This window comes from Plasmodium cynomolgi, chromosome 13 (genome assembly GCF_000321355.1).
Source record: "Plasmodium cynomolgi strain B DNA, chromosome 13, whole genome shotgun sequence".
Taxonomy (NCBI): Eukaryota; Apicomplexa; class Aconoidasida; order Haemosporida; family Plasmodiidae; genus Plasmodium; species Plasmodium cynomolgi.
In genome coordinates this window covers 2,029,959-2,043,462 of record NC_020406.1, presented here as the reverse complement: position 1 = coordinate 2,043,462, position 13,504 = coordinate 2,029,959, and the positions used below count along the sequence as shown (strand labels likewise).

The 13,504-nt window shown below is 39.9% G+C and overlaps 3 protein-coding genes across 3 annotated transcripts; 2 read left to right on the top strand and 1 right to left on the bottom strand.

Annotated features, from left to right (window-relative positions):
- Positions 1–474: 474 nt before the first annotated feature.
- On the top strand, positions 475–2,964 carry PCYB_135350 (hypothetical protein; the record flags this gene model as incomplete). The annotated part of the gene is made up of 2 exons (XM_004224560.1): positions 475–1,014; positions 1,780–2,964. The coding sequence occupies 2 exons, from the start codon at positions 475–477 to the stop codon at positions 2,962–2,964; spliced, it is 1,725 nt and encodes a 574-aa protein (XP_004224608.1).
- A 2,527-nt stretch (positions 2,965–5,491) lies between these two features.
- Positions 5,492–6,797, top strand: PCYB_135340 (hypothetical protein; the record flags this gene model as incomplete). The annotated part of the gene is made up of 6 exons (XM_004224559.1): positions 5,492–5,635; positions 5,771–5,896; positions 6,049–6,207; positions 6,365–6,418; positions 6,541–6,580; positions 6,688–6,797. 6 exons carry the CDS (start codon positions 5,492–5,494, stop codon positions 6,795–6,797), a joined length of 633 nt encoding a protein of 210 aa, XP_004224607.1.
- A 1,077-nt stretch (positions 6,798–7,874) lies between these two features.
- Positions 7,875–13,455, bottom strand: PCYB_135330 (hypothetical protein; the record flags this gene model as incomplete). Its single annotated transcript, XM_004224558.1, has 2 exons — positions 7,875–11,319; positions 11,504–13,455. The coding sequence occupies 2 exons, from the start codon at positions 13,453–13,455 to the stop codon at positions 7,875–7,877; spliced, it is 5,397 nt and encodes a 1,798-aa protein (XP_004224606.1).
- Positions 13,456–13,504: the final 49 nt, after the last annotated feature.

Here is a 13,504-nt window from a genome sequence, read left to right as displayed (position 1 = left end):
GTATACTGGAGTATTTGAATGCATGTGTGCATTTATGCACCATTGTTAGGCCTTCTCTCTTTTTTTTTTTGTTCCCCTTTTTTAAGTCCCTTTTTAAGAAATAATTTTTTTTTTAAAACATTCGTTTTGAAGCAGTTCAAAGGCGCTGTCAATTTTTTTTTTTTTTAATTAAGATTTACCTTTTGAATCATCCACATTTTAGCTGTATTTATTTATTTATTTTTTTTTTTTGAAAAATAAAAATTTTGACGCAACTTTTTACTTTCAAGCATCATTTTGTAGAAGCATAAAAATGAAAAGTGCAACGGAGTAGAACAGCTGAATGTTCCACCTTCATATGCGCACGCTTCCTGATGTGACAACATTTGTATTCACCCCTTTTTTTTTTTTTTTCGTAAAACTGACAATCCCTTAAATGCCATGAACATGTAGCATTTATCTCCCTCATGGCGAAATTTGCCCCACTTCCACAACATGCGAATGAAAAATAGCTACCTCGCTGTACTGAAACTTTTGAAGGGGAAAAAACATCCCCTTGATGCTAAAAAAGGCGGGTGTCATAGAAGGTACTTCCATAGTAGTAGCAGCATTGTTGAGAGAAAAAAAAAAGTGAGCACCCACATATCCTACTCTCTGCCTGCGCAAAGGGAGAATGAAAAATACAGTTTTGAAGTCCTCATGAAAACGATGAAAAACAGGGCAGACGAATATAACCTTATAAAGATAAAAGAAGCACAAAATAAAATACTAATTCATTTAAACACATTTACAATCAACCAAGTGGTATCCACGCTCGTCCTCTCGCACAAGTATAATATGCTTAATTTTAAAATTCTTCACGCAATCATAGAGCATTTGTTTCGCCATTCCTGTTTCTTGAATAGCAAACATTTGTACGTGTTAGTTTCGATCGTAAGGAAGATACACCTCGACAACGTCGTCTACCCGTCGCAAAGAGACAACCACGAGAGTAGGGACAATCACAATGCTCACTTGGAGGACTACCTAGAAGATGTTAATGAAAATATAAAATGGAAGGAGAAGTATTACGGGGAGGTGATGGGCAATTTGGTCCTCCCCCCGGGGGACGACACGTCCACAGATGGGTACAACATCGGTGCAGCATATCCAGGTGAACACAGCGCGGCAGCATATCCAGGTGAACACAGCGCGGCAGCTTATCCAGGTGAACACAACGCCGCAGCATGTCCAGGTGAACACAACGCGGTAGCTTATCCAGGTGAACACAGCACTGAAGTACACCCCGGTGAACACAGCACTGCAGCATACCCCGGAGAACACAGCACTGCAGCATACCTCGGTGAACACACCAGTGCCGAATGCCCACTTCAATACAACGGTACGCTGAGCGAACAGGGAGGCAACACAAGTAGCGTAAGCCGTAGCCTATCCCCGTGCGAAACTCATCCGGTGGAAGAAAACCTGTCACTGCAAAATTGCCCCCCCCAGCAAGAAGACATCTCCGTAGAAATGAAAAAGACCCACTTAAAAATTAAGGAAATCCTGAAGCACAGTTATAGCAATATTTACCTGAACATAAAAAACAACATGTACACGAGTTTGTTACTGTTAAATTATTTGAATGAAGAAAATATAATCAGCAGAAGAATTTTTTTAAAAATTATTTACAGCATAAATACACAATTTAGCCAGCACACATTCAATAGTAACAAAAACAGAAGCAACAGTGACCACCACTCCTACGATGGAAATGGACCCTATGAAGATGCCATCCTCAATTCCTATCTCCAAGATCAGTGTGATAATACATCAACGTACGACCTGTACATTCGTCTTCACTTCCATTTGCTAAAAAATATGCTCACAGAGTGCGAATTTATCGACAACAAATTCGTAATGGAAAAAATAGAAAATGGCACAAGTATAAATGAGGACGTGTATAGAGATGCAAAGCTATACCTTGAAGTGTTTTCTTTATTTTTTCAAAACATGGAAAGGGTTACGGAAAGGATTAATCATTTAAAGGTCTTCCATTTGAATATCCTCTCGCACGAGTTGTTCAAACATCTCTGTAACGATGGAGCATGTAAAAATGTAAACATATATTACGCCTTCCTCAGGAGAGTATCATGTGAGTCTATTCTGAAGGGGGAAGCAAACCCCGACGTCTGCTATTGCCTTTTGAGCGTTTTGTACTACCTCAAAAGGGGGAACATGCTGAATTGTGAGATCCGCCCCTTTGGTTACCCTCCTTTTGGAGAGCCCACATTCGACTTGCAAAAAATCCAGGACAGGTACTCCCTCTTTTTAAACTCGCTTAACCAGTACACCCTACACGACCTTCTCATACCACCGCACGAAGCCAAAGAAGCAATCAACACAAATTGCGATACTCCCATAAAACGCACCCCCAATGGGGAACCACCAACAATTGAACAATCACCCCACAACTTGAGGGACAACTTTTTAGTCCACTTCATGGCAGAATTTACCTTCAACGTCGTGTGTTACCTAAACAGGATAGATACCTACGAACAACTTTTTATTTTAAAACATTTAATCCTCTTGAATTTGAAGAATGAATACCTAATCGATGTGCTGAAAGAACGTCAACGTAATTTCTTTATACAAAAGAAGCACTACACGGATAGGAAGCACTTTTTTTATTTTGTAGAGTATTTGTTCACATCTTTTATTTATTCTACCCATGAGTTCCTCAATCTGATACATTTGATAGACCTCCGAAAGTTTCAAATTGTGTTGGACGCAATAGGACGGACGAAAAAATTCACCCATAAAGTAAAAAAAATATTCGATGCCGTTAATGTGATACTGAACCAGCGGAAGCACAATTGTGTAAAAATCGACACCAAAAAAAAAGTGCGAAACAACCAATTTGAAAACAAGTCCACTGCCCTACCAGAGGACACAACCCAGGTACAACGTTTTCAGAACATCCTCTACGATTTTTTATTTTTATAATGTGCAAGTGGGATGCGGGAATGTAGGTCATTGCGCTTTCCCCCCTCAAGCTGCTTATCCACTGTGTAGACGGTATAACTGTGCCCCCATGCGTCACCCTTAACTGAAAACGTAAAACATCGCAAAGCAGAAAATAGCAGCACCCCTAACATATCTATGTGGGGTTAACTCGAAAGGTATACCCTTCAAAGTGACAATACAAAGAGGAGCAAAAGGGTACATATATGTGGTGAAATGTACAAGTGCACCAATGTGTACCTATGAGCACTTTTAGAAGAATCCCATTCTTTCTGTATTTGTCAATGGGAAAAACTTTCCTTTTTTTTTTTTTTTGTACTTTTAAGCAAATGTGCCCATTTGTGAGGACACATTTAGGCTCCACCCTTCCATCGTGTTTTGTTGAATCGGGAAAATATACCCACTTGTAGACTGTCTTTTCATTTTTACCATTCCCTTTTGGATAAATTCCCCAACATGTCACTCCCATTTGTGAATAACTACACTTACCATCCCTAAAATGAATTATATTCTTCCCCTTTCAATTTATGTAAAATTGACCAAATTGAACCCCTCCAAAATAAGGCGCTTCTGTATATGCGAAAAAAAATTTTCGTATACTAAATAAAAACACGAGGAACTTTTAAAACGTCCAGAAAAAAATGTAAACTATGAAATAACATTCGTGGGAGGTTATTCCAGGTCTTTCACTTCCTAATCCATGTATTCTCGTGACTTCCCCAAAATGGAAACGCTTCTCCTATTCGTTCATCTCACTACTGCTACGTTGGCCCCCAAATGTGCATGCGCATATTTTTGCATTTTTTTTTTTTTTTTAAACTTTTGACGAAAAAGAGACAAGAAAGGAGAAGAAACAAAATTAGCATCCAGTATGCCCCTATCTACGTTAAACATCACTACATAGAATAACATCGTGCTGTCTCATAGTTTTTTTCCACTTCCATTTTTTCTCTCTCAACCCCTCCCCCTGTCAGGGGTACACACAAGGATGCCTGCACACGGAAGTGCTGCTCCTCTATGGCATCTCACAGGCAGTTATTTCTCCCCGTTCTTCCTTTCCCTTCCTTGTAAGTAAAAATGAAGAAAGATGAGGCGAACCTTAAAGTAGAATCAGTAGGGTAATCAAATTTGAAACACAGCAAAAAGGCACAATGCTCTTCGCGTAAACACAACGCAGGAATAACCATCTCCATGTAGACACCACAAAGGCACGTTTATGCGGCCCACCCCCCAACTTTCACCCCCATCACAGAATAAAATCCAAAAACCAACCAGCCTGCAAATCGGGCAACAATGTAAATCCTAAGAGGCCTCTAAAAACGCACGCACAGGTAAACTAAACGGTGTGATAGCCATCAAGCGGATGGTGCGCTATGTTGTAACTTCCCCTTTTTTTTATTTTCTCCTGAACGAATGCGAAAAGTGTGTCCAACTCCGCAAGCGCCTCTTTTTCCATCTTCCAAAAATAGATTGTCACAAAAGATTTACATATACAGGAGGTTGCGTATTAGTGAGCCAACCTGAGTTCTACTGTTCTCCACATGACTACATATATGCCTACGTAAACATGAGTCCCCCCCAACTGTGCTATTGTACTCAATCAGGCGGTAAACTCCCTCGGGAAAAAGGGGAAGGGTTATCCCAACACGTTCGCACAGAGCCAACTAAAAAGTGGTAATATAAGAAGACGATAAGTTTGCCCCTAAGAAGTGTACTCCAAAAAGTTGGATAAAAAAAAAAGGAAAAAGTAAAACCCTCCGTTATACACCCCCTTTGCAGCTATCCAAAATGATAAAGGCAAATCCTGCCATGCGGACAGTGGGGAAACCAAGTCGGGAAAAAAAACAGAAGCGAAAAAAAACAACACTAACGTATCAGCAAAAGCTAGTGAACAGATATTAAACAAAACAAAGGGGGATCACCACCCAAACAATGTTGTTAACCCAAATGGTGAAGGGCACAAAAGTGGCAAGGGGAACACCACCCATAAAGCAAATTCAAGTGTTAAAGACAAAACACAAAAAAAAAATGATCCACAATTCATACAAATAAAAAGTGATGATAAATATCTTATCCATCTTTTGAAGAAGCAAAATGTACAAATTCAGTCGGAAAAATGTGAAGACGATTCAGTGAAGAAAAGAAAAAATATCACCCCCTCCTCCAGTAGCCAATCCATGGAGGACAACTCAAGTGACGATTTTCAATGCGCAGATATTATAGAGCAGTTTAAAAAAAAAAAGAACAGAGAGTTAGAGGCGAGAAAAAAAAAACGAATAAGGGATAGAAAAAACAAGTTAATAAGGAAGCCAACCTACAGGGACGTGGAAACACAAGTCTTCCTTGACGACTTTACCAAATATTACGAGTATGAAAAAAGGGGAAAAAAAAATGTAGCGATCGTTGAACATTTAAAAGAAAAATAACGATGCGTAACTGCTGCATAACAGTGACGCACATCCAATTCAGGGGAGAGTATCTGATTTTGTTGCTTCATCCCTGAATTTATATGACCATACACACACGTTGCACTTATTACCCCATTCACCATTTTGTTAATCCCCTTTTGTACATTAAAAAAAAAAAAAAAAGGAAAGTGAAGCCCCAGATTGAGAAGCTTGTTGAAGATGTCCTAAATCAAGCATTAAAAGAGGTAACTTTCTCTCCAGACTCAATACATGGACCTATTCGCAAGCCCCCCGATAGCTCCACTTAGCATTATGTACACTCGCATATGCTTACATACAATTATATTTTTTTTTTTTTTTTACGCCTCTCCTCTTGACAGATCTACGAAAACCAAGAGTTAAGTAAAATAATAAACAAAATAAACCATTACGAACAAATCAGACAAGAGAAATATCAATCCCTTAAAAACTACGAACAGAATAGTGACAACTTTTACAAACAAACGGTAATAAATCCTTCCCCTATTGCGCAAAAAGGAGGACAAAAAAAAAAAAAACAGACACATATATGGGCACTTTCTTGAGTGTATGAAAACTTGTAGCGGGTCCTCTTCCCACCATTTCCATGTCTCCCCCTTTTCCCTCCTCTCAATCTTAGCAACACAAAATAAAAGACAGGATCCTACTCAAAAAGAAAGTCGAAATTATAATGAAAAAAAAGATTGCCCATAGTAAAGCCAAGAAGAACATGCACTTTATACTTCAGAAAAACTTGGACCTGTATTCCCTGATGGAATATTTCCCAAGCGGCTTGGAGGTAAAAAGGGGGGAGTTCCAAGGGGGAAAAAGTGCCGGCTCGGTGCATAACTGAGTGTCGTGTATGCACCAGTGCACAGTTAGGTCTATATGCCTATGCATATCTACATATGCACCATTTCGCCTTGCTCCGTGTCCCCCCCCCACCCACCTTCCAGAAAAACATGAACCTAATCGTGCTCCCATGGCTGGCGGACTTAATTCTGTACTTGGTGAGGACCCCCTTGCGAAAAATCCCCTCTTTATTTGCTTCAAAAGTTGCCTTTAAAAAAACAGCTCTCTGAGCAACACATTCATAAAAAATTAAAACATCGATGGTTGCGGTTCCGTTCAGATAAGGGTGAAAAAGGAGATAGTCCACTACGTCATGGCGGGTAAAATATACTTAGACGCATGCACCCTACTCTATGCGATCGCGCGCGTTAAACACAACCCATTTCTACCCACACATATATATGACATTTTTTCCCTCACTTTCTAGACATGATAGAAAACAGCTTTGTTTCCAGAACGGAGATACTTGAGGCCTATAAAAGGTTAAAAAAATGGGTCCCACACAAAACCTACATCCTTATCAAACAGAAAATTTAAACGATGCAGTGTTCCGTGGGGTGCTGTCGTATGGCACCCAACTGGAAGAAAAATAATCCATCAAGATGGCATATAACTCTACTCGCGATTCCATACCCGTCGTTGACCCCTCCCTTTCAGCCACCTTCTTAAAAAAGGACACGAGGAAGAGTAGAATATTCCACACAAAATTGCAAGTATATTCCTGGAATAAATCCAGCTTCTTACCCAAAAAAGACAACTCCCCTCCTTCTACGTTATGAAATGGGAGATGGGCATCCCCGCGTGGACGCACCTCCTTTCATCTTCCATTCCGTGCCCCACAAACGTTTATCCTTTTTTAAGATTCACAAAACGGCGAGCGGTTTCAAAATTGTCAAGAGATTGTTCATTTGTAGCAGTGCAGCGCGAAGGGGGAAAAAAAAATAAAAGAAAAAAAAAAGCGCGCGAAGCATGCATACATGTGTGCATACAAACATACACACATACACACATACACACATACATGCGCACCTGCACAGACATACACTTTCCACGTTCCCATTTTTCCACTTTCCCACTTACCCAGTTGCATACCCCCGTGATCACCGCAAAAGGGGTGAAACGAAGCGCGCATTGCGTAAACACACGAACGTGGGTGCCACAAACTCGCTCTAACGATGCTCCATTTTACCTCGCGTTGCTCGCTTGGATTTTTAAATAGTACATGCATACGCACAAGCGGCGAGAAATAGCAGCAGGGACAAAAAAAGGGCGAATTTGTAGTTGCACAAATAGGCATAAAAAATGAGTGCACAGAAATGTGTACCTATGTACGGATGTATGTACGTGTGGGGGGCAGGTCCGAGAATGATGGACGCCCCTAGGACTGCTTCCCCACAAATTAAAGAAACAAGAATAAACACGTGATGCGCTAGCGACAAAATGGCTAGCTCATTGCAGCCCAATCTTTTGCCGTCGCTTTAACTCGAAAATAAGCGGATTGCTAGAGTCTCCCATTTGATCATCCGTTAATCCTCTTTCCACCGGACTGTGAAACCTTCACCCGTACCCCCAAAGGTGCATCTCCATGGTGCGATCCCAATTCGCTCCTCGCTGCTAAGTGTCACCCTCCTCATTTCTGCTCATGCTCAGTTCCTCGTCATTTCTAACCACATCGTCATCATCCTTACTTCTCGATTCCTTCAAAACAACATTTGTTGCACTGCCATGAGCGTTCGAAACGTTCTTGGATTTATTTGTGGTGGATTCGATTTTGCCTAGAATATCTTCAGCCAGTTCCCTCATTTTATTTTCCAATTTGTCATTTTCGACCCGTTCGTTATTTCCCTTTTCATTATTGGACGCGTTCAACTGCTGCTGCTGTTGTTGCTGCTGTTGGTGTTGCCCTTCCTCTGCCGGTCTTCCCCTTTTTTTCTCCGTGGCCTTTTTACATATATGAATAAAGCTATCTTGAATGTACTGATTCTCTCTTATAATATATCTGATTAGAGGAAAGCATTTATTCATTTTGCTCAGTACCTTCTCATCAATTTGTATGTTTAGGAAGACCTGCATGTACAATTTCAGCGCGTCCGTTTTGTTAATATTGACTTCTTTCATTTTTTTAAAAATTTTCTCGACCAACGTTTCGTTATATTTACTCTTTTTAATAAAGCTGAGAAGAAATTCTTCGATTTCTTTATTCATTTCGTACTTGAGTTTTTTTTCATTTTTCGCCAAGACGGAAATCATGTCACATATATTGTTAACCAGTGTCACATGTGACTTTCTGTCTAATTCATAGAAGAACGATTTGGACCCACTCGATATTTTGTCATCCTTATCGATGGTTAAGTACATCATATGGACAAGCAAAATATTTTTGGCCTTCACCGTGTCCGTCATGAAAAGGTGCGTAAAGACAGAGACGGCTGTCCTTCTCAGGTTTATGTCCTTATCATTGAGAACTTTAAAAATGTACTTGTTGTACGGCTCCAATAAGTTTGGGTGCCTATATAACAAATCGGCGTAACTGATTAGGAGCATTTTTCGTATGTTTGAGATCGTCCTGAACATGATTCTGCTTCGAAAGAGATTCCACGGGTCGTCTTGATTGTCCCCCTCCTCCTGGGAGGCAAATCCTTCCACTTTCTCATTTTCGATGCACAAATGGTTGTCTTCCTTTTTGGCTTCTCCCCTCTTCCTTCTGCCCCTGCCAGAGGAGGACTCCACAAAATGGGCCACGCCACTGCCGCCATTGCCGCCATTGCCACCATTGCCGCCACTCCCACCACCGTCGCTGTCGTCGCTCAGCATGCGGTCGCTCCCCGCGTCGTCTCCATTGGACGGGATACCCCCTCTTCCCAGCAACATCTCCGTTTTCAACTCAAAAATGGAGTTCCCCTCCTCCGTTATGATGGATACAATGAGTTGTATAATCGACACGTGATCTCTCACGACGCTCTGGCAAAACTTTTGCGAAATTATGCAAAACTTGCACAGGGTTAGGAGACAAACCAGGACGAGTAAATACATCTCATAATGCATGTAGATATTCCCCTTCACATTATCGCCATCCTTAAACAGACCGGAACTACCACTTTTAAGAGGCCACTTTTTCCCCATGTCCGCTTCACCCCTAACTACACAGTCATTAAAAAAACTCTCTGGGTTACTCAAAATTAAAAATATTAAAGGCATAATTTTTTTGCCCAACAAATTATTACATACAATCATATTTTCAACCACGTAGTCGAAATATTCTCTATCCTTTTCTTCCTTTGTGCACATTCCATAATTACTGTCACTTTTCGATGCGATTTTTTTTAAATTGTTTTGTATCTTTTCTGCATATATGTAGGTATATAACCCTAGGTGGCCTGCCACGAATATAAATTTGGTTAGCATGAAGCAGGACACCTTGTTGGATTTATCTACTGCGCTCTCTTCCACCTCGTCCACCCCCTTGCTGCGTAATCTACACGCCGAGCTGTCTCTCCCTCTGCTCTCAGTCAAATCATCATTCGCACTTTTGTTTCCACCACACAGGATGGCATTAAGCATGCTCTTCATCTTCATCGCAAAGATGCCAAGGAAGTCATCAAAGTGTTCGTACATGCTTTCCACAATGGATTGACAACACTTGAACCACACATTTCTGTCATCGTGCAGGGGGAAGCAATCGATCAGTTCGGGAGTTCCTCCATTCTTCATGTTCACAACAACACCGTTAATGCTGGCACGCCCCTTTTTACTCTTCCCCAGGGTGGATGCCCGGGGACTCATCTCATTAGAAGAAAAATTCTCTCCATTTTTCTCCCCCTTCCCATCAGACATATGATCAAAAACTAGGTTAAACAAAATGATGAGTAAATTCTGGACAATTTTATTCGTCTTATTATACCTCAAAATTAAAATTAACAAATTTATAAAATGCAGATTTTCCTTGTACTGATTGATGAATACCAAAATGAGATGCTTCCTTTTGTTGCTAAAAACAAAGTGGTGTTCTTTTTTCCCTTTTTTTAAATTAACCGTGTGGATAGAATAGCAGAGTATCTTCATAAGCAGGAGAGCCCCTTCCTTGATGATCAAATTTTTGTTCTCACTAAACGTATCCACAAAAATTATGTTAAATAATTCATCCAGCAATTTGGTAACACTTACACTGCACTTCTCCTGCATTAACAGACACTCCATTATCTTTTCTAAACATGAGAGATCCTTCAACTTACTATTAAGAGATACATTAATTAATCGAAAGGCACTAATTCGATAATCATCACAAGTTATATTTACATTTACAAATTCATTGATAATAATTTCTACTATGCTTGAGTTGTTGCTAAAAATTAGAGACCATACTTTGTTCATTTGTTCCTCTGCTTTTTTATTTCCGCACATATGTGCTAGTATAATAAATCGGATGGCACTCTTTTGGTCCGTCTCCACCACGGAATATAACAGTCTAAAACAGAGTTCCACACAATCATCAACAATAATTGAAATGAATAAAACTTCGTTGTACATTTTTATCAACAAGTCATACTTATTCTGGTGATTCTTCTTTATGTTCTCATGGTTGTTCACTCGAGTGGATACGTTGTGGTTACTACCATTTTTCACTTTTCCGTTTACTTGGCCTTGATCCATTATGTCGCTCCCTCCCCCATCACTGCTATCACTGTCTGATAGATTAACTCTCTTCTTTCCCGTCCCACTGGATAGCTCCTTCCTCATCATCGCCTCTTTCCTCCTACTCAGGTTCGCCAGCTCCCTCTTTATCCTACTCGTGTTCAACGGGATGACATATTTATTCTTCACCACGTCACTCGCTATGCACGAAAGGAGAGAAAAGGCCCTCTGCCTCACCAGTGGAGACTTGTCATTTATCCGCTCACTGCATATCAAACACAAGTTATTGTAATAGTTGAGAGGAATGAAATTATTTTCGATTAACTCCTGCAAGATTTTTAACAAATGGCATCGCACATGCAGCTTCGAATCATGCTGCCTCGACATCAACACGTTCATAACAAAGGCTCTGTTTTTTAAGCACTCACTAAAACATAATTGTAAAAATGGAATGTCCTCCATAACTATTTTGTGAATAATATCTTTGTACGTACTGATGCTGCTTTCGTTCACGCTTACTCGAAATGACCTTAAATATGCGTTCATTTTTTTTTTTTTTTTTTTTTTTTTTTTGTTTCTGTCCTTGTTGCTTCTGCCTAAGTATGCAACACTTATTCTCGTTTTTCCTGCTAACACGTTTGTTGTTTCTTCTCGCGTTTACTTTCTTCTTCCTAAATCCGTTCCCTTTTTTAAATTCCTCATCGGACGACTGGCTCTCATCATCATTACCTTGAGAGAAAAAATCGCTGCTATCGTCGTTCTGGTCTGTCTCCTCCGATTCGTCCTCTCCATCGGGTCCTCCAGCTTCCCCCACCCCATCATCTTCTTCTCCCTCTACATCATCTTCTTCTCCCTCCACATCATCTTCTTCTCCCTCTACATCATCCTCTTCTCCCTCTCCGTCTTCCTGTTCCAACTCCCCTGTATCCATGTTCATCTTAAACCTTTCACTACGAGTGGCATGCCCATCCTCTCCATCCCTGTCGGTGATCCCCCTCTCGTTCACTTCCTCACTAGCCTTGGCTAAAGTTATAAAATTTTTAAATATCTCGAAAATGGATTTTCTAATGTAATAAATATCAATGCCCAGCATGTCCGTCAAGTCTTTCAAAAATGACAGCATATGGAAACTTAAATTTTTCGATAAGTACTCCAAAAAATTCAGTACATTTAATATTTCATTTTGTGCATGTGTTTGTACGCTCAGGTTTAAATAGAGCAGCGAATTTTCCTTTACGTAATCGATAAACTCCTTTATAATGATTGCCGGAATGTCCGTGTTCTTCACCCTTAGCAGGGCATCACAGATATTCACGCTGGTGCACTTTTTGCAGTTGTTTAAAAAAATGTACGTAAAGGAGAAGGAATAGAATTTTTCTCCCACTGACTTTTCGCTCTTGTTGTCTTCTTCTTTGGGGGGATCCTTCCGCGTCTCCTCAACTGGGGTACCACCCTGATCGGCACTACTGTCACCTCCGTTATTGTCATTATTACCATCCCCACTATCTTCACTCAATCCCTCACTGAAATCTCCCCTGTGTCTCCACCCCGCAGCACCGCTTTTTTTTCCCTCACTTTTATCGCTCTCCTTGTTCGTGTTGCCCCTACTGGACAGAGTACCACCCCCACCCCGTACCTTCTCTTCCTTAATGTACATCTTCAGCAGGGTCCCAATAATCATCGAGATGTGATCATGATACGTACTCATGTTAAACATGTTGTTATTTTCCTGGTTAATTGTGTAGATATTTAGAAAAAACTGGAGATATAAATCCACCACAGGGATGTTTACCTGATCATATAAAATGTCAAATTTGATGTTGCTTACCAATAAAATGATGTTGTTCAAAAGACAATTCATATTTTTCAAAGCGACATTTGTTTCTTCATCGTTTTCCTTTTTCAGTTTTTTCCTCCCTCTCTGAACATTAACAACCACCATCTCGGCATTCTGCTGCTTACAAAAATTATGGTTATAATAACAATTAAACAGATTTAAGTAAATAAATGTGAGCGCATTAAAGTAGGAGATTAAAATTTCGTGGATCTCGAAAAAGGTAAATTTTTTTTTCCTCTTTTCATTCACAGAATACTCTTTGTAATTATCTTCCAAGCATTGAATGATCATATTCATGATGTTATTATTTTCGTTTAGAATAAATTGTAACTTTTCCACTCCATTATCACAATGCCCATTTTTTTGGTGATATTTTTCTACACATTTAAAATAGTTTTTAAAAACGTCTACACTTTTTTCAATTAAAATAGTTAGACAGCCGAATATCTTCTCCTGTTCTCCATCGTTTAAATTGTCACTTATGCGTATGTAATTCAGCACAGTGTCAAATCCTTCTTGACACAACAGAAGTAACAGATTGCTATAACTGTCGTTGATGAAACTGAAATAATTAATTATGCACTCGGCCTTCAGATTTACATTTTCTATATCTTCCGCCCCACACCCATACACATACTCATTTTTTTTTAAGCTTATGTCCTTTAAAAAATTGTCGATGTTATTATTAATGGGTAGCTTGAACTTTTTTATCTTCCCTTGCAGCATCGTTATAAGCGGTCGAGCAAAAAAAAAAAAAAAAAATTGGAAGGAGGAG